The sequence below is a fragment of the Mustelus asterias genome, chromosome 28 (genome assembly GCF_964213995.1).
Source record: "Mustelus asterias chromosome 28, sMusAst1.hap1.1, whole genome shotgun sequence".
Taxonomy (NCBI): Eukaryota; Metazoa; Chordata; class Chondrichthyes; order Carcharhiniformes; family Triakidae; genus Mustelus; species Mustelus asterias.
Window position 1 is genome coordinate 3318075 of NC_135828.1, and position 22169 is coordinate 3340243.

Sequence of the window (22169 nt, forward strand, 5' to 3'; positions counted from 1 at the left end):
GCTAACCACCGTGCTGCCCAATAATTTTTATTAATAATTATTAATTAACAATTTTCCCAATAATTCTGTAATGTTAGTCAGAGTAATAGATAAAATGACATGTTTTTACAAATGTACTTTACCCCTTGAATTTATAAATGAATATTGGAAACTATTTTATAAGCCTTTAGTTTTAAGAAGGTATAAAAGGTATATGGAATCAGAACGTTAACTCAGATTTTCTCTCCACAGATGCAGCCAGACCTGCTGAGAGTTTCCAGCATTTTCCGTTTTTGGTTTATTATAAAATTAATGAGACGCAGAGAAGTTGTTTGGTGACATTCAGGAAGTTCGCAGACCCCAAGGACTTTCATTGCTTACAACCATTAGAATGCAAGGTCTCCATAAAATGTACTTTATTCCACTGTCCATGCCTTCCAAATTAGCTGCAATTCTCGCTGAGATGCTGATGCATTTATCCAGTGTTGCTAAGGAGGGCAACAACGTTCACCAAACAGCCCATTTAATTGACCCAGCCTGTACAGGCAGATGTTGCAATTCAGGATAGGTGGAGTGTCTTAAAATCAATTACAAATCAGAGTTGCCAAGCACCACAGCAAGAAAACCTTGCATATTTTACAGAAACCTCACCCAGACAAGAACCTCACATGAAGTCAACCTGACATTCATCTCAAAATGCATAGAAGCAGATACATTTCGGGTTGTAGCCCTGCCGGGGTTGGTCCATTACATGTTGTAAGCTGGAGCCAGAGGAAAGTGCAAAATGCACTCAACAAAAGGTGCAGTTAAAGTGCTGCGCTGTCAAATAAACAGGTAAAAGCTGCATCATCCTGGAATCCAAAATACATTTTTTTTTAAAGAAAGCTGCACAATGTCACTTTAACCAAAAACATCCATCTCCGCAAGCCAGATGTTGTTCTGACCTTTGATAAATGTTTATACAATGATTCTTCGGGGAGAACATGACACTTCTAAAAATGGTCCAATTTTTTTTTCCCCCAAAGGTTACATACACAAACTAATTCTGCGTGTGTTTAATCCAGATAAAATATTGCGATTCGATTCAATTCAACTCAACTTTAGTTGTGTTGTGTCCAGAAAAAAGGGTGGGTGAGGCGTAAGGAAGGATGTTGCAGCTTTAAGATTATTTGCTTTGTCAGTTCATTCAAGAGCAGCTGAAATGATCATTTATTGTGCCTTCGAAGCAACACCAGGCATCAGGTTTATGTAACCACAAGGCTAAAATGAGATGCAATAAGGAAACTTACCCTTCTTCCTGGCAGGCCCATCGATCCTTTGTTTCCCTAATAATCAATGTACAGTCAGAACTGGGAAGGAAGAGTTTCTGCGATTTCACCCAAAAAGATGTTCAGCCGCACATCCAGCAAGTCGTTTGCCCCCAGATCACAGAGCAAGCGTTCCAGAATTTAATGCTTATTTGTAAAAGCATGAAGGCTTCCCATTAGATGCTGCTATTTAGTACTTTACACACCAAACTACCAGACTGCTAGGCCGAGAGTTAACTCTCAGGAGAAAAAAAGCACTTAATCCCAAAACAAAGCCGGAAGTATGATGCCTGAATGCTAAAAACACCAGTTAAATAAGTTTCCATCCACAGCCTGAAAACAAATGTAGCGAGAGCCAAGGTAATACTTTTGGGGAGCAGTGTGGGTGAAATAGTTGATTAGAATGACAAAGGTGGTGGCCATTAGCTCTGTTTTGAGGTCTGGGAGGTCATCCTTGAGATTGTTCCTCCAAAGAATGGCCTTTATTTTGTTCTTCTTGTTAAAAGCAGTAAATGAATGAGACCAAAGTGGGAGTGGATAGAAAGTTAATAAGAGGCTAGCGTCACAAACGTAGCAGGGAATGGGAGAACGAATATTAAAACAAGGCAAAGGAGTGCAAACACAGCTTGAAGATAGGACAGGAGAGCGGTGCAGTTAAAGACTAATTACCGGAAAGCCATCTCTTCCTGGAGGTCCCTGAAAAGAACAAAAATCAGTAGCAAAGAGGGAAAGTAATGAACATATTACGTACATAGCACCATAAGCCAAAGGAATAAAGCCAAGTTTATTACTCTTTTGTTTAAGAAAGAATGATGTTAAAACATACACTAAGATGCATTATTATAGGTATTTATCAAAATAATTTATAAGAATAATATTAAATGTAAATTCCACAAGGACTAAGGAAAAGTTATGATGATACTGGAAAGATTTAGCAGAAACTAGTTAATTATCTACAGTGCAATACACTACGTAGAATTTTAGTGATAGTAACAGTTTTTATTTGACCCAACCTGTTCCCATAGGCAATATTAGTCATTCTTGTACTTACAGCTGGCCCTGTGAACAGAAGAGGAGAGAGGAGAGACACGTTATACCGCTGCAATGTTCTTTATAAAATTAATACAAGTTCTAATTCACTTTTCCATGAACAAATTACATGTCTTAGAAATGAATTGTATTACAATTCAAACGGATGATTGTGCCGAGCAAACTGTTTATGTTTGTACAAAAGTGGGAGACAGGACTGAGGTCAACTTTGCAACACGGCCAGCATTTAGGACAATAAGAAGTTTCACAACGCCAGGTTAAAGTCCAACAAGTTTATTTGGAATCATGAGCTTTCGGAGTGCTGCTCCTGAACAAGCCTTCTTACTGTGTCCACCCCAGTCCAACACCAGCATCTTAGGATGCAGTGCACACCTCTTCATTTTGAGCACAGAATCACAGGAACAGGAGTAGGCCATTCAGCCCCTCGAGCCCGTGCCACCACTCAACTAGATCATGGCTGATCATTCATCTCATCTTCATTCTCCTGCACTAACCTCATATCCTTTAGTGTCACTGAAACCTATCAATCTGTGTCCGGAACGTAATCAATGATTGAGCTTCCATTGCCCTCTGGGGTTGAGAAGCCCAAAGATTCACCACCTCTGACTGGATAAATTCCTCCACAGCCCAGTCCTAAATTGCCTCCCCCTTTATTCTGAGAATGTATCCCCTGATTCCAGACTGCCATAAGAAGTTTAACACCAGGTTAAAATCCAACAGGTTTAGTTGGTAGCAAAAGCCACAAGCTTTCGGAGCCTTAAGCTCCTTCTTGGACTTTAACTTGGTGTTGTTAAACTTCTTACTGTGTTTACCCCAGTCCAACGCCGTTCTCCATCTACTCTGTCTAATCCCTTGAGAATTTTGTAAGTTTCAATGAGATAAACCCTCATTCTACTAAACTCCAGAGTGTACAGGCCCAAGCTCCTCAATCTCTCCTCATAGGACAGTCCTGCCATCCCAGAAATTAGTCTGGTGGACGTTTGCTACATCACCTTTATGGCAAGTATATGGGACCAAAACTGTACACAATACTCCAGGTGTGATATAACTAAGATTCTATACAATTGAAGCAAGATATCTTTATTCCTGTACTCAAATCCTCTTGTGATAAAGGCCAACATACAATTTGTCTTCCTAATTGTTTGCTACACCTTCACGTTAGCTTTCAATGATTCATGAACAAGACCATCCAGCTCCCGCTGGACATTAAACACTTCCCAATCTCTCACTGTTTCAAAAATATTCTGCACCTCTGTTCCTGTTATCAAAGCTGATAATCTTACTCTGTTGGTTTGAGATCCAGCCTGCATTTACCCTATAATATTCAGCCAGTAAGCCAGTCCAACATCCAACATACTGTGGGGGCTTCAAACCAACTGCATGACTCTCCCTCTCTCCAAGGTGGTTGGTACATTGGTCTTATTGATCCCTAATGGGGGTGAGATAGTTTATTAGCTGCAGAGTCCCATGCACCCAGTACTGGATTGACACCTGCTAAAACTAATATCAATCTGTATCCTCAGATAACCTCACCTGGATAAATATGCAAAGGTTCACAAAGTTGACCTTCAAAGCTTTTCACATTGAAATTTTCCAATGGCCACCCTGGAGTCATAGAATAGAATCATAGGGCAGGATTTTCCAGCCACACTCGCCCCAAGGCCGGAAATTCCTGCCTGAGGTCAACAGACCTTTGCATAGTCTGTCGCCACCCGCTATGATTCCAATGGTGAGCGGGACAGGAAAATTCCGCCCATAGAATCCCAACGGTGCAGAAAGACATCATTTGGCCCATTGAGTCTGCACCAACTCATACCCAGGCTTACTGCGTAACCCTATGTATTTACCCCACTAATCCCCAAATATACATATATAGGAGGGCAATTTAGCATGGCCAATCAACCTAACCTGCGCATTTTTGGACTGTGGGAGGAAACCGGAGCACCCGGAGGAAACCCACGCAGACACGGGGAGAATGTGCAAACTCCACACAGACAGTGACCCAAGGCCAGAATCGAACCCAGGTCCCTGGAGCTGTGAGGTAGCAGTGCTAACCACTGTGCCGCCATGAGACCCATAATTAATCGCATCTAGTAACAGCGTGCTATAAAGTACTCGCACTTTGTACTGTTATTTGCAGCAGAAACCTGGACATCAATAACAATCCAAATCACCACCATCAGTTCTTATTTCAATCTCTTAGATCTAGATCCTTCAAATATGGAGCAAACAATCCAGACCATGTGGTTTTCTAACAAGCAGTAACACACCGTGACTTAAGACAGACTGTCTCTCTTGCTGCTAAAACATTACTAACTAAGCGAGCTAAATGAAAGTTTTACAGGTGATTTTGTCCTGAAATGACAGTGGCGCAGACTGAGACCCACAAAGATCACGAGGTGAAAAAAGCAAGGAAGTTGCTACTGATCCCTCAAACATGCAGTGGGAAGTCAAATCGGGAAAACGGCTGTATAAACAAAACAAATCAAAAAACATTTGGTTTAATAAATTTAACTGGAAATCCCCTCCAGACTGAGTGAATAGAGTGCGGTGTCCAGTATTCACACAGACCCACAGAGGGAGTTAGCTGTCCTTGGACTACGTGAAGGGCGGCGAGGGTGGGGGCGGGGGGTTCTAATCATTTATCCCTGGAAATAGACATCCAAATTATGCACCATTTGTGCGATTTCAGCAACTAGTTCACACCTTGCAAAGGAAATAAATCACACTTCAGTAACTTAATAGAATGTAATTGCTAACAGATTCAGGTCAGCAACTCCTGTGCCGATTTCCCCAACCTCCTACCTGAAGCAGCAGATGAACTGAATTGACACTAAAAAGCACAAATAGCACCTTTGGAAATCCTATTTTATGTTCAAGAAGCAAGTTTTTGACTTCATTTATAATGGAACACTGGAAGTCCAAAGATGTGTGGGTTAGGTGGATGCTAAATTGACGCTAGTGTCAGGGGGATTAGCAGGGTAAATGAGGGTTCCAAGAAAAGGGTCTGGGTGGGATTGTAGTCAGTACAGACTCGATCGGCTGAATGGTCTTGTTCTGTACTGTAGGGATTCTATGATTCTTTGACTGGGACTTCAAATAACCACACAGCAATATTTATCGTTGCTTCCGATAGGTCTTTAATGCAACAATCTATTACAGAAAATAGATACAACTCTATTGCTTCATAATCACTATTCCTTAATAAGTAGGCCGTGTAAATAACATATCTCAAATAGACATTTTTCCTGCACGGACAGAAAAACCTGACACCAAGTAAACGAGGATAGCTTCGCCACAATTCACTTGTTTCTTGGTTCCCTTTCTATAACCGAGAAAGTAAGACCAGCATGCTCACCATTTTAAGGATATACCTCAGATTTTGTGTGTCACCTACCTGGAATACCTCTGCGACCATGTCTTCCTTTTTCTCCTGGTGGTCCTAATGTGAAAGTAGTAAGCAGAGTTAGTGCAACTGTTAGCAAATTGGGAATGTGAATAGGTTTATCTGCGCACGCATGTACTGCACTGTAATTATTAATCTGATGCTTAAAACACAAACTGAAGTCAAAAATTTAAACAATCTAAGTTTAGTTAAGAATCAGCTGCATTAAAAGATCTTCTTGTCACTTGGTAAGGAACACTACACTTTAAGGCTGATCTAACTCAAGTTTAAATGCAGATACATGTGCTTCTCCTAAAGCTGCTAGCCCAAGAACTCTTAATGCCAACAAACATCTTTCACCTTTCCATTTGGTGTGCCTATGTTTCCTTGGGGGTTTGGATCTATTCTGAGATAAATAGAATTTAAAATTATAAGCTTCAAAAATAATTAAGATTTTGAAATTGAAACGAGTAATCCACATTTCCAAGCTATCTTGGATCTTTAAAGCGCACATTCTCCGAGGGTGCATACAAAACAAGTACATCAAATAGTAATTAACAGAATACCTTCCAGCCTTTTAAATTGGGTGCAAATGATCTCAACTTTTAGGACTTGAAACAAAGATGGAAGCGCTTTCCTAAATACACAAACACTCTCATAAATGAATCACATGCATTTATTGTTCCAGAAACCTGTGATGGGACTCTCTGGGATCCTCAACCTTTCAGAAACAAAACTGACCATCGCCCAGATTGTGTAACTGTGTTATCATTCAGAGAACATTGTCAGCAATACTAAATTGGAGGTGGATAGCAAATGTTGATTCAGGAAGAGTGGAAGTGCGATTTATTTTAAACACTTCTATTAATCCTATGAAATAAATCACCGTTCAGTGTTAGGTATCTACGGCAATAAAACATTCCTTTGCGTTTCAGCTAAACGTTAGCAATTTTAATGCGGTCACATCCTGACATGACCCAAGTATGAATTGCATGTTCAATGAACCATGACTTGGCTACATAATGAACAGTTCATTCATGGTTTTCAGGGCGTGTAATAGTTCAATCAGTCTGGACTCACCGCTGGAATGTAACAATTGATACACTGATCTGTCCCTTTCCAAAGTGCAGCAGAAGTGTTTTCACAAGGCTCAAGTGTTGGATACAAATATTTTTACAAGGCGTCTCCAGAAATTCCACCATCATTACGCGGCGGGTGTCAAACGGAATATATCGCAATTGTCCGCAACAGGAATTAATACGATTTCATTATTAGGGATAAATAACTGGAGCTGAACAGTTTTCTCTAGATTAGTATTGTATATGAAAACTGAACGGCAAACTCTTCGCCTGGATAAGATTTAAATATTTGGAACAGTGAAATAATGGAACAATAACATTTTAAGATACTCCTGCCATTTCAGCTAATGGTTTAGGTCTAATCCTATACTCTAAAGGATATTTTTCCAGTATAGTGGATTAATTTTCCATTCGATAAATAGGAAGGAAAATGTTAAAGGCCTGGTGATTGGTGTGCTTTGATTTCAGGAAAGACAAGAACATTCTTCATTCTTCTCCCTTCATGTTATGTGATCCTTCTCCCATCAAGTTTTCCTCCCTATACTCCAGTCAGTCAATGCTTAGTAAAGGCCGTAAAGATGGAAATCTATCCTGTGATATCAGTGTCCTGTAAAGAATGCATCAGAGTACTCCCTCCGTAAAGAAAATAACTGCCAAAAACTTTCACTAAGGCCAAGGGGGAAATTCGGCATTGGCAGGGAGGCATAATGAGCGACAGTGGATCTGCCCAACCTTCCTTCCCAACGATGTTCAATTTTACCCCCACTGTCCCTTCAAAGCACGATTGTCCCAACATGATGTGAGCTGTCAGCCCCATAAACGCGTCGCAAATAGAAAGTGGGCTGTAGATATTTACACAGAAACGTGATACAGAAAAATGCACAAATTCTAAACACCCACCTTATACAAAAATACAGCCTCCTCCCGCCCCAAAAACAAATCTTGTACATGAACCATACAAACGCTGTATTCCACAATACAAATGTCTGAGACTCCATATGCAAAAACCATCCCAGCCCGCTACCTATAAAAACATCAAAACCCCTCCATAGACAATATCAAACACTGCAGGCTAAATAGCGGAGGCCCATGCGCATTCCAATCCCTAACCTATGTAATAAATATTCATGTCTTCCTTCCTTCCCCTCTAACTAGGTCATTTCAGGCTTAACTCTTTAAACATCTTGGATCTGGAAAACTGGGTAAAGATTGAAATCTGACTGATGAAAAAGCAACTGCTCACTAATTAGTCTAAATCTGCAAACAGGAACGGCTTCTTCCAGTCCTCCAGACCCAGGGCCTTGAAGGGACTGAAGTTGCATTGAAGTCTAAATCGGCACGGTGCACAAGCACCCCAAAAATGGAGAAAAGGAAAGAAAGATTTGCGCTTATAATCGCCCTTTTCCTGACCACCAGCCATCGCAAGGCACCTTACAACCACTGAAGTACTTTCTGAAGTACGGTCACTGTTGTAATGTAGGAAATGGTGCTGCCGGTATGTGCACAGCAAGCTCCCACAGCCAGCAATGTGAAAATAACACAAGTAATCTGCTTTTGTGATGTTGATAAATATTTGCCAAGACATCAGAGATAATTCTCCTCTTCTTCAACACATTGCCATCAGATCTTTTACATCCAACTGGGCAGGCAGGTGGGGCCTCGGTTTAACAGGCAGAGTTTCCCATCCTGAAGACTAAGTCCAGAGACAGACAGGAAATTCAGTGTGACTCCACTGGGCGGGTAAACTGTGCGACCTTCTGCTTTTTCATCTCATTCATTCTGCATCTGTGAGAAGCTCAGTGAATCTCGTGGTGGGAGCAGGCAGGAAGTTGCCCGCCTGCTGTTACTTTATGGGGGTCAAAAGACCTGACGCCATATTTACAGGGCACCTGGACACACGTTCACTCAATTAAAATGCCAAATTAAGTGCCCCTGCCCGCCACGATTCCCACTGGCGGCAGGAACAGAACATTCCACACAACATCTCATCCAAAAGACAACGTAGTATGTCTCCAACACTGGAGCAATGCATACTTGCTGAAACTCTGGAGTTTGACTTGAACCCAGAACCCTGTGGCTCAGAAGTGACGGTGCCACCAACAGAAGGATTGGTAGCTACAATGGCCGGATAAAATGGGCCAAAGTTAGTCCTGGGCCATGTATCAGACAATGCTGCTCAAAGGAAATCATCACCTCCCAACATCTCTGCTGGCTTTTTCAGGAATATCGCGTCGACTAGTTCTATAAGTCAAGGTGGTCAAACACTTCAGTGGGTTATAACAACTGTGATAAGTACCAGGAGCTGTCTTTGCAATCACCGGCAGAGTCACGGAAAATTCCTCAATACCCAGGGTACAAAATTGCATGAAAGATTCTGTTGAAACAAATAGCACATGTGTAACTTCATTCTGTTTTTACAATAGAGAGGATTTCCTCTCCATACTATGCGTGGCAAAATTGGAAGTGCATTCTTTATAAAATGAAGTTCCCAGCTTTTCTATGCATGCTGCATACATCGAGAACATCCTACACTACCTCAGATAGCTTTCACATCCCTCACTGAAAATGATACTGGTTATAACTGAAAAGGATTTTCTATATCAAAAAAGTGAATCTGGTGAATGAGGCAGCGAAGGGTTATGATATAAAATTTGTTCAGTAATATAGGAGGCTATTTTCAAATTGGCAAAGATTACGATACTTGAAGCATCTCCACAGCTTCAAGTGCATTCACTTCAACCTTGCCAAAAACAGTAATTCCAGGTTAGCACCTGAACAAACAGGAGCTGAGGAACTTAACCCTTTACCTCACCTTGTGGGAAACAAAGCCACTGGAAGATAACAACTACAGTACCAAATGGTGGAAATATCCAAAGTGCCCATGGTTATGCAGGATACTTTTGTCAGGTGGTGAGAAAGAATTGGAACCGGTCCCAAAAAGGCAGGGGTAGGTTTTCGATGTGGAGATGCCGGCGTTGGACTGGGGTAAACACAGTAAGAAGTTTAACAACATTCGGTCACGGGTATTCAGCCTCTGATCTTCGGGTAAGCGTTCTCCAAGGCGGCCTTCACGACACACGATGGCGCAGAGTCGCTGAGCAGAAACTGATAGCCAAGTTCCGCACACACGAGGACGGCCTCAACCGGGATATTGGGTTCATGTCACACTATTTGTAACTCCCACAGCCTGCCTGGACCTGCAGAGTTTCACTGGCTGTCCTGTCTGGAGACAATACACATCTCTTGAGCCTGTCTTGATGCTCTCTCCACTCACATTGTTTGTATCTTAAAGACTTGATTAGCTGTAAGTATTCGCATTCCAACCATTATTCATGTAAATTGAGTCTATGTCTTTATATACCCTGTTTGTGAACAGAATTCCCACTCACCTGAAGAAGGGGCTTGGGGCTCCGAAAGCTTGTGTGGCTTTTGCTACCAAATAAACCTGTTGGGCTTTAACCTGGTGTTGTTAAACTTCTTACTGGATATAATCTCCTCAAACAGTTGAACATGTAACAGAAGCACTTATGCCAGAATTTTACCGTCCCGCCTGCCACAGGAATCAGAGCGGGCGAGGGGCGGACAACGGGAAGGTCCGTTGACCTTGGACGGAATTTTACAGTTTTGCGACGAGCAAGACTTTTTTTTCCATTTGTGGGACTGGGGCGTCCCTGGCTGGGCCAGCATTTATTGCCCATCCCTAGTCGCCCGAGGGCAGTTGAGAGTCAACCACATTGCTATGGCTCTGGAGTCATATGTAGGCCAGACCAGGTAAGAATGGCAGATTTCCTCCCCTAAAGGGCATTAGTGAACCAGATGGATTTTCCTGACAATGGTTTCATGGTCATCAGTAGATTCTTAATTCCAGATATTTTTTATTGAATTCAAATCCCACCCAAAGGGTATTGAACCATCAAGCCAGGACAGTAACAGCAACAGGCCAAAGAACATTCACTCAGCAAACTATCTCCCATGAAAATGATATTGAGGAACTAGAGTGTGGAGCAAAGGGTTAACTCAAATAATCGCTACTGAGCATGTGTGTAAGGAGCTCTGTCACAATGAATTCACTCACACAGACAAGATGCCAGCGAAGCTTCTCACAGAGGAACTGGAACTATCTCCTGATATTCTGTAACCTTTTGAAATAGTGAAGGATATAAATAAAGGTATTTTGAATAAAGATTGCCTCCAGCATGATCGCTTCTAGAGTAAGAAACCAAGAAATCCTTCAAAAACCCATAACAACAGATGGAGAAAATGCAAAGAGATTTATAAGGACTGAGGGGCTATAGCTATCAGGAAAGATTAAACTGGAGAGGCCGCAGGGGAGGTTCACCAGGATGTTGCCTGGGATGGAAAGTTTCAGCTATGAGAAGAGACTGGGTAGGCTGGGTTTGTTTTCCCTAGAGCAGAGGAGGCTGAGGGAGGGATCTGATAGAGGCATACAAAATTATGAGAGGGGTAGATTGTAAGAATATTTTCCCCATGGCAGAGGTGTCTAAGACCAGAGGGCCGAAGCCGAGGAGTAAGTGGTTTAGAGGAGGTCTGAGAATTTGTTTTTCACCCAGCGGGTGATGGAAATATGGAACATGCTGTCTGAGAGGGCGGTGGAGGCAGGTACTCTCACAACGTTTAAGAAGCATCGGATATGCACTTAAATCGCCAAGGCATAGTAGGCTCTGGTCCAATGCTGGTAAATGGGATTAGTAAAGATTGGTACAGTGCGGCTCCGTTATAATGCGATGGTTGGGGTCCATGAAATGTTATCGTGAAAAAAGCGGGGTCGCGCTAAATCGGGGTTCAAGAAAATCAGCGTTCAAACTTACCCAATGTTGACCTAACATCCTAAAACACCCCTATTATCACCCTATTTGACCCGTTTTTTGCACGTTTACCATCTGGCAAGTAAATTACCTTTTAATTAAAGAATTCCATGAATAAATTGTTGTTACAGTAGAAATTAAAACACAAATTAATTTTTAGTAAAGGTTTTTAATAAACAAAACAAAACAACAGTTTATTTCTGAAAAAAGTGATCGAGTGTTCCTTGCTTGAACGTAGCATTTCGCTGGCTGCGAGCAAAATCTAGAATGCTTCTGAGTTGGAGGATTTTTATGTGGTCCACCTCCTGGGTCTCCAGAGCCGGTACATTTGCCTCTGCTGGTGCTATAGTTACATTACGGACAATCTCGGCGTCCGTCAGATACTCATATGTTGGGCATGTGTCATCGGCAGAGTGCCACTGGTGTAGCTCTTCTTTGCTGCATTCAGACAGCTTCTCTGCCTCACGCACATCTTCCTCTGTGAAGCCGTACAAATCTGGCTCGTCATCATCTTCCATGGTGGATTGGCGTGATGAAAAGGCTGGCCCCAGCATTTCTCTCCACGTGACGAGCTGACTGGTGGAGCATGGTGGGAACAGTGGGGTGAGCGAGATTTGCCAATCATGAGCGGGAAAAAAAAGGGTCCAATGATTCATCGCGTTATATCCGAATTCGCACTAAATCGGGGCACGTAAAATCGGGGTTCCACTGTATTTGATGGTCAGCATAGACATGGGCTGAAGGGCCTGTTTCTCTGCTTTATGATTCTGTGACCCTATGAGGGTAAAGCTCCTTTCACTCGAAAAGGGGTATGAGGAGTCATCGAATACGGGTCATTAAAATTAGGAAGAGGTTCGAAGGGTAAATGTAAGGAAGGTGTTTCCACTTGTGGAGGAGACCAGGACGATGGGATCGGAGAGTGGTGAGAATGTGTACCTCACTACCAGGTGCAGTAATTGAGACAAACAACACTGATAAAGGGGAAACTATACAAACACAAGACGGAGAGAAATGAATAGGCAGCTGTGCTGATAGTAGGAGGTAAAGGAGGGTTGGAGAAAGCTCACTTTCAGCATAAACATCGTTAAACGAGGGTCTCCTGTCAGCGTGTTTGAGTAGATTTCAATTTCAGGCTCTATTAATGGAAAATGTGTCACAGTGATGGTACCCGGTGCCTATTAATAAAAAGCTGCCAGTTCCACTGCTGATGTTATTTTAGCAATAATGGAATGGATGACCCTCAGTCATCGAGAGCAAAAGAACATTGACTTGAACATAACTATCACAAAGCACAAACACTAACAGAGTGGCACGTAGACTGCAGCACGTATATATAATGCAAGGTCACCTTTACATAAATGTTTGTTTAGAAGGATGAGGGGGGGTCTTATTGAAACTTACAGGAGACTGCGAAGCCTGGATAGAGCGGACGTGGAGAGGATGTTTCCACTGGTAGGAAAACCTAGAACCAGAGGGCACAACCTCAGGCTAAAGGGACGATCCTTTTAAAACAGAGATGAGGAGGAATTTCTTCAGCCAGAGGGTGGTGAATCTGTGGAACTCTTTGCCACAGAAGGCTGTGGAGGCCAGGTCATTGAGTGTCTTTAAGGCAGAGATAGATAGGTTCTTGAATAATAAGGGGGTCAGGGGAAAAGGCAGGAGAATGGGGATGCGAATCACTTCAGCCATGATTGAATGGTGGAGCAGACTCGATGGGCCGACTGGCCTTATTCTGCTCCTATGTCTTATGGTTTTATGGTCTTATGGAAAAGAGCATTTCTACTACTTTGAAGTGGCCAGTTATAGATCGAAGGCATTCAAGACATTGGCCGGAATTTAACCGGTGCGCCCGCCCAAGGCTCGCAAGATCGCGCCCGAGGCCAATAGGGAATGCCGTTCTGCGAGCCCAGGGTGGGCGTGCCGGTAAAATCAGGGCCACGGGGAGGAAATATCAGAAGGTATCTTTAACGTCCACCTGAGAGGACAGACTGGGTGTGCTCCTCTAACTCAGCAGCACACCTTCAGTACTGTACTACAGTGAGCGCAGAATGTAGGTACTGCATTGCTGGCTATGCCCACAGTACAACATTTCAACAACTCTGCAAATAAGAGGATATTCCTGTGAATCATAAAGGAATAAAACACATTTAAAGGGGATGAGGACAGGGATTTGGAGCGTGGTGGATGATTCTTTCAGGGAATTTCAGAACAATTCCTTGGGATCTTGGTTCCCATTTGGGCTGATCAACAGAACTGTATTTTTTAAATCTAAAGACACTTATTCTTCATAGAATCACAGAATTCCTACACTGCAGAAGGAGGCCATTCGGCCCATCTAGTCTGCACCGACCACAATCCCACCCAGGCCCTATCGGTGTAACCCTCCCAAATATTTACCCTGCTAGTCCCTCTGACACTAAGGGACAATTTAGCATGGCCAATCAACCTAACCCGCACACCTTTGGACTGTGGGAGGAAACCGGAGGAAACCCACGCAGACACGGGGAGAACGTGCAAACTCCACACAGACAGACAGTGACCTGAGGCTGGAATTGAACCCGGGTCCCTGGCGCTGTGAGGCAGCAGTGCTAACCACTGGGCCACCATGGCACTCCTATCAGCAAAATACTTCTAACAGCATGAAATTGGGTGATTTTAACAGTGATCCATTTATAAATAGCGAATCTAATTAAGAGCTTGGATCAATTCAGAAGTCAAAATGTAAATTTTCTGAAAGAATCACCTACAGAAAATAGATAAAATTCCAAAATTAACTCTATAATTGGATAAAGGTTTCACTAAGATAAATAGATCTGATGCTGGGATGAAGGAAGGGGGCAAGTCTGCACATATTTAAGGCACGTATGTTCCATTTGCAGTAGTTATACTTTTTAATGATTGTAACAATCGTGCTAGTCCAGCAGTGAACCGAGAATGCCCATAATTTACTGCCCATCAACAGAAAGGGGACATTTCCTGCAGCGAAAGTCAATCTGATCGCAGAGGGAGTCTGGAAAGGTGGCCCTCTATTTCCAGGACCACCACAATCCCCAAGCCCCAGAGAAAAGAGCACAATGGAAGTTTCTGTGAGGTCACCCGAGATCGCTCATAATGAGAGAACCCAACAGGATGTCAGAGAATGGTTCAGTGACATCAAAACGACCAAAGGAAAACACTGCATTCAGATACTTGGCTTGTGCAGCAACTGGAGGGGAGGGGGAGAGAACACCCACCTTGAGAACACTGCTACCTGCTGAGGCTTAGGAGTGGTAAAAGTCTTCTAAATGGAGAGTTTGTCAGGATTTGAAACTTACGGTACTGGTGGACAGGTAAGTGAATCATTATCAATACATGCATTACAATCCATCAAAGCACACTGGTCAAAGTATCCCAAAAACAAATCGGATGTTAAATACCAGCTCGCACTTGCACTCCCATCTTTGACCTTAGAAACTGCATGACTGTTTATTGGCTCCTATAACATGAGGACAATTTTCCGGGTTTGTTCACTATGGGCGCAGATCCTGTTCGGTCAGAAACTCTCCTGAGAGGGCCATAACGAGATTTGTACCAGGGAGGTCTCAATGAGAATGGGGACTTTGATGCCCCAATGTCTACCACGATGGGGGGGGGAGGGGGTGGTTAGAGGGGTGACCCATTCATTAAGTGTTGGGGGAAGGTTGCTCCTCTGTGGTCGAGTGTTGGGCATGCACCCCCAATCTGCTAGAGGTTTCGATGTCATGCGGGGGTTGTTGGGGAAGGTGGTCTTTAACTTTAATTTGACAATGAGGGCACAAAGCATACCCCACCCTCTACTATTTTTTGACAAAGTCTCAGAAGATCTGGGAGAAAATCCGGTGCTTCTCCGGGGAAGAAATGGGGAGGTTTTCACTCAGAACCTGACACTTTGCCATGCATTCAGAATATTCCGCCCCATGAATTCTGAACTCTGGCCAGAATTCTCCAGTCCCGCTGCAGTGAATGGAGTTTTGGCTGAGTGGTAGATTCTCCATTCTTGCTGGCAGCAATGGCGGGGAATAGGAAATTGGAGAATTCCAGCCTGGAATTCTGTGTAAGAAACAATTACTTCATCAGATTATCCCGAGCACAATCCATCCATTAGTTTACTCAGGGCATCTAACTGGGCCAGCAGGGATCCCAAGAATACACTATTGCTTAATCATATGCTCTTATTCTAATAGAATCCCTACAGTGCAGAAGGAGTCCATTCGGCCCATCGAGTCTGCATCAACCACAATCTCACCCAGGCCCTATCCCCATAACCCCATGCATTCACCCTAGCTAGTCCCCCCTGACACTAAGGGGCAATTTAGCATGGCCAATCCACCTAACCTGCACAGGGACCCGGGTTCAATTCCTGGCTTGGGCCACTGTCTGTATAGAGTTTACATGTTCTCCCTGTGTCTGTGTGGGTTTCCTCCAGGTGTTCTGATTTCCTCCCACAATCTGAAAGATGTGCTGGTTAGGTTCTTATGAGGTTCTCTGCTCGGGTGAGGAGAATCGCAACAGACACCTCCAGACGCTGAAAGATGCCCTCATAAGAGCTGACACGGGGAGAACATGCAGACTCCGCACAGTGACCCCCAAGCTGGGAATTGAACCCTCGTCCCTGGCGCATTGAGGCAACAGTGCTAACAAGCACCGGAGTGTGGCAACTAGGGAATTTCACAGTAACTTCATTGCAGTGTTAATGTAAGCCTTACTTGTGACTAATAAATAAAACATCTTTGGACTGTGGGAGGAAACCAGAGCACTCAGAGGAAACCCACGCAGACATGGGGAGAACGTGCAAACTCTGCACAGACAGTGACCCAAGCTGGGAATTGAACTTGAGTCCCTGACGCTGTGAGGCAGCAGTGCTAACCACTGTGCCACAGTGCCGACACATGAAAGTATTTGCAATGAACATGAACTCACAGCACCAGGGACCCGGGTTCGATTCCTGGCTTGGGTCACTGTCTGTGTAGATTTTGCATCTTCTCCCCGTGTCTGCGTGGGTTTCCAGTTTCCTCCCACAGTCCAAAGATGTGTGAGTTACGTGTATTGGCCATGCTAAATTGCCTCTTACTGTCAGGGACACGAGCAGGGTAAGAGAGTGTGGTTACGGGGATAGGGCCTGGGTGTGATTGTGGTCAGTGCAGACACGATGGGCTGAATGGCCTCCTTCTGCATTGTAGGTATTCTATGATTCGAAGTGCTTTGGTAGAATTAATGCAATGCCAGAACCGTTTCATTGCCAAACCATACTGCACATAAATTGTTACTCTACAGTTTCAATAAAAAAACCTCCAAAAGTCAAAATGAATTTTGATCCCTGCCATATTATGTACACAAGAGCTTTGTAATCCCTCGAGGGTTCAATGTGTTATGCAGCTTGGAACATGGGTAATGCACCTCTTCAAGAAACCTTTAATTATGAAAAACCAAAACTGTACTTAATATAACACAACATGAAAATAAGATACTTTAAAACCACAACTTTAAACCTGAAAACCCTATTGGGTGGGAATGGGTCAGATAGAGATTGACGAAATGGGTAAAGTTTGAAAAGCCAACATTACACTTTTCTGATCTCCATTGTCAGACTTCCTCTTGAGTAATGATTAAGAATCAGCTGCTTTTAATTTAGGTTTCTTTTTCACCTTATAAATTACAGATTGCCCTTACCTTGACTGCACCCACTGCGACTCTAATAGAAATACGCAAAATTCAACAGCATCCAGAAAGGTGTAGGTGACACCAAAACAAGCAAGCGATTTAATTTGAGACAATGTTGAATAAAGAACATGAGTGCAAACTTCGAAAGCCTTGAGCATTGGTCAAGAATTCCCGATAGGATTGTAGCCACATGGGATAGACTTACAGAAAATGTAGTTGCCTCAAGATCGACTGATACCTAAACTGGGCCCTGGTGCTGAGAGGGGGATTGATGGTTTTAAAGGAATTGCTGAATTTTTTTCCTTAGGGAGGAGAAGGCACTCAGTATTCCTAAAAGTGGGTCGAAATTTTCCAGCCGGGATCTTGTGGTCCTGCCAATGGCCGCCCTCCCTGCCCGGGGTGTTGCAGTGGTAGAGGGTGCAAACAACAGGAAAACCTGTCAACACGCGGTGGGACTGGAAGATCCCGCCACCAGCCAATGACAGGCTGCCCCCGCCACTGGAGGGGGGAGGGGGGGGGGGGGGGGGGGGGGGGGGGGGGGAAGGTTAACCACAATTCCGCCCATAGTTACCCAGGAGTTAGAAGTGGTTTTAATTCTTCTCTTCTTTCCTGAGTGACAATTTGCAAAGAGAGACTTAATTATTCAAGTTTCTGATTTAAAGCAATGTATTGGATAGGTCCTGGTGCAGAGTAATTACCCATCGGAGTTCAAACTTCCCGGGAATTGCTCGTGCAGTCCTTGCGCAAGGACTTCTGGGGAGTCCCCAAGCACAGTATTTGTCACGGATTAAAAATTTAATCCTTGTTTTTTTTTAAAATACTTTCATGGAATGTAGATGTCACTGGCAAGGAAAACATTTGTCACCCATTTGTAATTACCCTTGAGAAGGTGTGGCCACCTTGTTGAATCGCTGCAGTTCATCTGGACATGTACACCCACAGTGCTGTTAGGACAGGAATCCGTGGATTCTGATCCAGTGATGTGGGGATGCCGGCGTTGGACTGGCGTAAACACAGTAAGAAGTCTCACAACATCAGGTTTATTTGGTAGCACAAGCCACTAGCTTTCAGAGCGCTGCTCCTTCATCAGGTGAGTGGGATTTCAGTTCACAAACAGGGCATATAAAGACACAAACTCAATTTACAAAATAATGGTTGGAATGCGAGTCTTTACAGGTAATCAAGTCTTAAAGGTACAGACAATGTGAGTGTAGAGAGGGTTAAGCACGGGTTAAAGAGATGTGTATTGTCTCCAGCCAGGACAGTTAGTGAGATTTTGCAAGCCCAGGCAAGTCGTGGGGATTACAGATAGTGTGACATGAACCCAAGATCCCGGTTGAGCGATTCTGCGCTGTCGTGTGTCATGAAGGCCGCCTTGGAGAAGGCTTACCTGAAGATCAGAGGCCGAATGCCCGTGGCCGCTGAAGTGTTCCCCAACAAGAAGAGAACACTCTTGCCTGGTGATTGTCGAGCGGTATTCATTCATCCATTGTCGTAGCGTCTGCATGGTTTCCCCAATGTACCATGCCTCAGGACATCCTTTCCTGTAGCGTATCAGGTAGACAACGTTGGCCGAGTTGCAAGAGTATGTACCGTGTACCTGGTGGATGGTGTTCTCACGTGAGATGATGGCATCTGTGTCGATGATCCAGCACATCTTGCAGAGGTTGCTGTGGCAGGGTTGTGTGGTGTCGTGGTCACTGTTCTCCTGAAGGCTGGTAGTTTGCTCCGGCAATGGTCTGTTTGAGGTGTGTTTGAAGGCAAGAAATGGGGATGTGGGGATGGCCTTGGTGAGATGTTCATCTTCATCAATGACATGTTGAAAGCTCCGGAGAAGGTGTCGTAGCTTCTCTGCTCCAGGGAAGTACTGGACGATCCAGTGCCAAGGGGCAGTGCTATGGTTTGAGGAGCAGTGTCACAGTGCCAGGGGAAGTATCATCATGCCGGGGTCAGTCCTGGGGTGGTGTCAAGGGGCAGTGCAGGATGCCAGGGGGCAGTGCTGGGGGCTATGTCATGGTGCCAGTTGCAGTGCCAGGGGAAGTGTCATGGTGCCAGGAGGCAGTACCAAGGTACTGCCCAGCCATGTCCCTCTACCTCTGAGGACTACACTTATCTGTCCACCCCTGGGAGGGTTATCGCCGCCTGGCTCCCATTTTTAAAACCTTATTGTAAACCTCATGAGGAGGCATTCCCAATGTGGGGGAAAACACACAGCGAGGGAGCCCTTTAATTACATTATAATTTATCTAAATGAGGTTCCCGACCTTTCTAGATGGGAGCCTAGTTAGATCGCCGGGAGGGGGCGGGGTTGGGTCTCGCTGGTGAGACCCTTGATCTTACACTCTCACAGTGAAACGCAGAAGCAAAATCACAGCAGTCGTATTAACCCTTTAAAAGCTATTTTAGGAAGCACATATTTAAATCTTGCAAACTAAAATACCTTCAGGACAAGTCCTGGCAACTGAGCACATTATCCTTAATTAGGAATAGAATATAAGGAATTAGACAACCTAAATGGTCCAAAATGATGGGTCAGTGTTGAATCACATATTCCAGGTTGTTAATAGTCTGCACTTTCTGAAAATTACAGTTTCTCCTGATTTTGACATTGACTAGGACATTTCATCTAATGTTCTTTATCGACCGCTCGTGTGCTTTTGTGGACAACCTATCTAGATGTGAAGCCAGACATATTTCTAAGAAGCATGCAGAGTGAAAACTTTTATAATGATGGTCATTTGGAGAAATTATAAATGTGATTGAAAAGTTAACTAACTGTTTATAACGGGCAACATTGTGCTGGGCTCTGATTAAAAGCAGTGCAAAAAAATGATCAATTATTGTTTGGTATTTGGCATTGGTCGGACTGTCCAACGTGGACTGCTCATACCTCAGGCTCCAGATGGGAACGGGAACATTTCAGCCAACCTAGTTACCTTGAACCAGACACTTTAAATTTAGAACAAGGTCATGAAGAAGCACGCTGGATAAAGCAGACAAGAGATGTGTGAGACAACATGGTATGTGGAACATGCACACTTAGCACTAAACAAAGTGAGAACCTCTCACTGGGCCAATAAAAAGTGCAAAGAAATGAGTGGTGTCACAGGGGACTATTACAAGCAGATCATTGCAGCAATAGTTACAGTGCCATACAGTTTTAATTTATTACCTCACTTTGAACTTTTAATAAGGCAACCGGGAACACCTCTTCCTTTGTGTTATTGGACGCACCAAACCAGCACTGAGACAATGGAATGTTCTTCTTTGTAACCGGGACACATCTTGTAAGGCTGGTGACGGCACACCTTAGATGTACTGTCACTTTGCTCACTGTCACAACATGCTTTTATCATCAAACAGCATCTGCTGTTGCACCAGCGTGTGACAGATCTCACACATCTGTATCTGTCGACAATTCCACTTGTGTATATGTCAATATCTAAAACATCCTGACTCATGCAGAATAATGTGAATATTTCCTTGCACTTCCATTATTTATAATGGAAGAAGGAGATGGAATCAAATCAACCTTAACATGAAGATGCTGTGGCTTAAATTCGACATGGGTTGGAGTGTTAAATTTAAGGACCCCATCAGCCACTGACTTCAACACAACTGGAAAGCTGGATATTATAGAATCCCTACAGCGCAGAAGAGGCCATTTGGCCCATCGAGTTTGCATGGACTCTCTGACAGACTATCCTACCCAGGGCCTCTCCCCTGCCCTATCCCCGCAACCCCACACATATCCCATGGCTAATCCCACGAACCTACACATCTTTGGACACAAAAGGGACAATCTAGCATAGCCAATTCATCTAACATTCACAGCCTGGGACACTAAGGGGCAATTTAGCACAGCCAATCCACTTAACCTACACATCTTTGGAGTGTGGGCGGAAACCGGAGCACCCGGAGGAAGCCCACGCAGGCACGGGGAAAACGTGTAAACTCCACACAGGCAGTGACCCAAGGCTGGAATTGAACCTGGGTCCCTGGCGCTGAGAGACAGCAGTGCTAACCACTGTGCCACGCCACCGTGCCCCCCGCCGTGCAATAACTGATGCATGTAAAAATGGTACAGCAATTATCATTGCGGACTTTAATCTACATATCAATTGGTCAAAGCAGGTCGGTCAAGGCAGCCTTGAGGAGGAGTTCATAGAATGTATCCGCGATAGCTTCCTTGAACAGTATGTAATGGAACCGACAAGGGAGCAAGCTACTCTAGATCTGGTCCCGTGTAATGAGACAGGAATAATTAATGATCTTACAGTTAGGGATCCTCTTGGAAGAAGCGATCACAGTATGGTTGAATTTAAAATACAGATAGAGCATGAGAAGGTAAAATCCAATACCAGTGTCTTGTGCTTAAACAAAGGAGATTACAATGGGATGAGGGAGGAGTTGGCTAAGATAGACTGGGAGCAAAAACTTTATGGTGGGACTATTGAGGAACAGTGGAGGACTTTCAAAGCAATCTTTCACAGTGCTCAGCAAAAGTATATACCAGTGATAAGGAAGGATTGTAGAAAAAGAGATAATCAGCCATGGATATCTAAGGAAATAAAGGAGGGTATCAAATTGAAAGAAAATGCATACAAAATGGCAAAGATTAGTGGATTGGGAAATCTTTGAAGGTCAGCAGAAAGCCACGAAAAAAGCTATAAAGAAAAGCAAGATGGATTATGAGAGCAAACTAGCTCAGAATATAAAAACAGATAGCAAAAGTTTCCACAAATATATAAACCGAAAAAGAGTGGCGAAAGGAAACATTGGTCCTTTAGAGGACGAGAAGGGGGATATAATAACTGGAAATGAGAAAATGGCTGAGGCATTGAACAGGTATTTTGTGTCGGTC

At 43.8% G+C, this 22169-nt stretch overlaps 1 protein-coding gene across 1 annotated transcript in view; it reads right to left on the reverse strand.

The window, feature by feature from the left end:
- col13a1 (collagen, type XIII, alpha 1) overlaps nt 1-22169 on the reverse strand; it is a 234378-nt gene that overhangs the window by 117799 nt on the left and 94410 nt on the right. The window contains exons 3-5 of the mRNA XM_078199346.1: nt 5730-5778; nt 1956-1982; nt 1269-1304 (exon numbers count right to left, since the gene is read on the reverse strand). Coding sequence (XP_078055472.1) covers nt 1269-1289 — 21 coding nt within the window. The 5' untranslated portion in view covers nt 1290-1304; nt 1956-1982; nt 5730-5778. The remainder of the gene's footprint in view (nt 1-1268; nt 1305-1955; nt 1983-5729; nt 5779-22169) is intronic.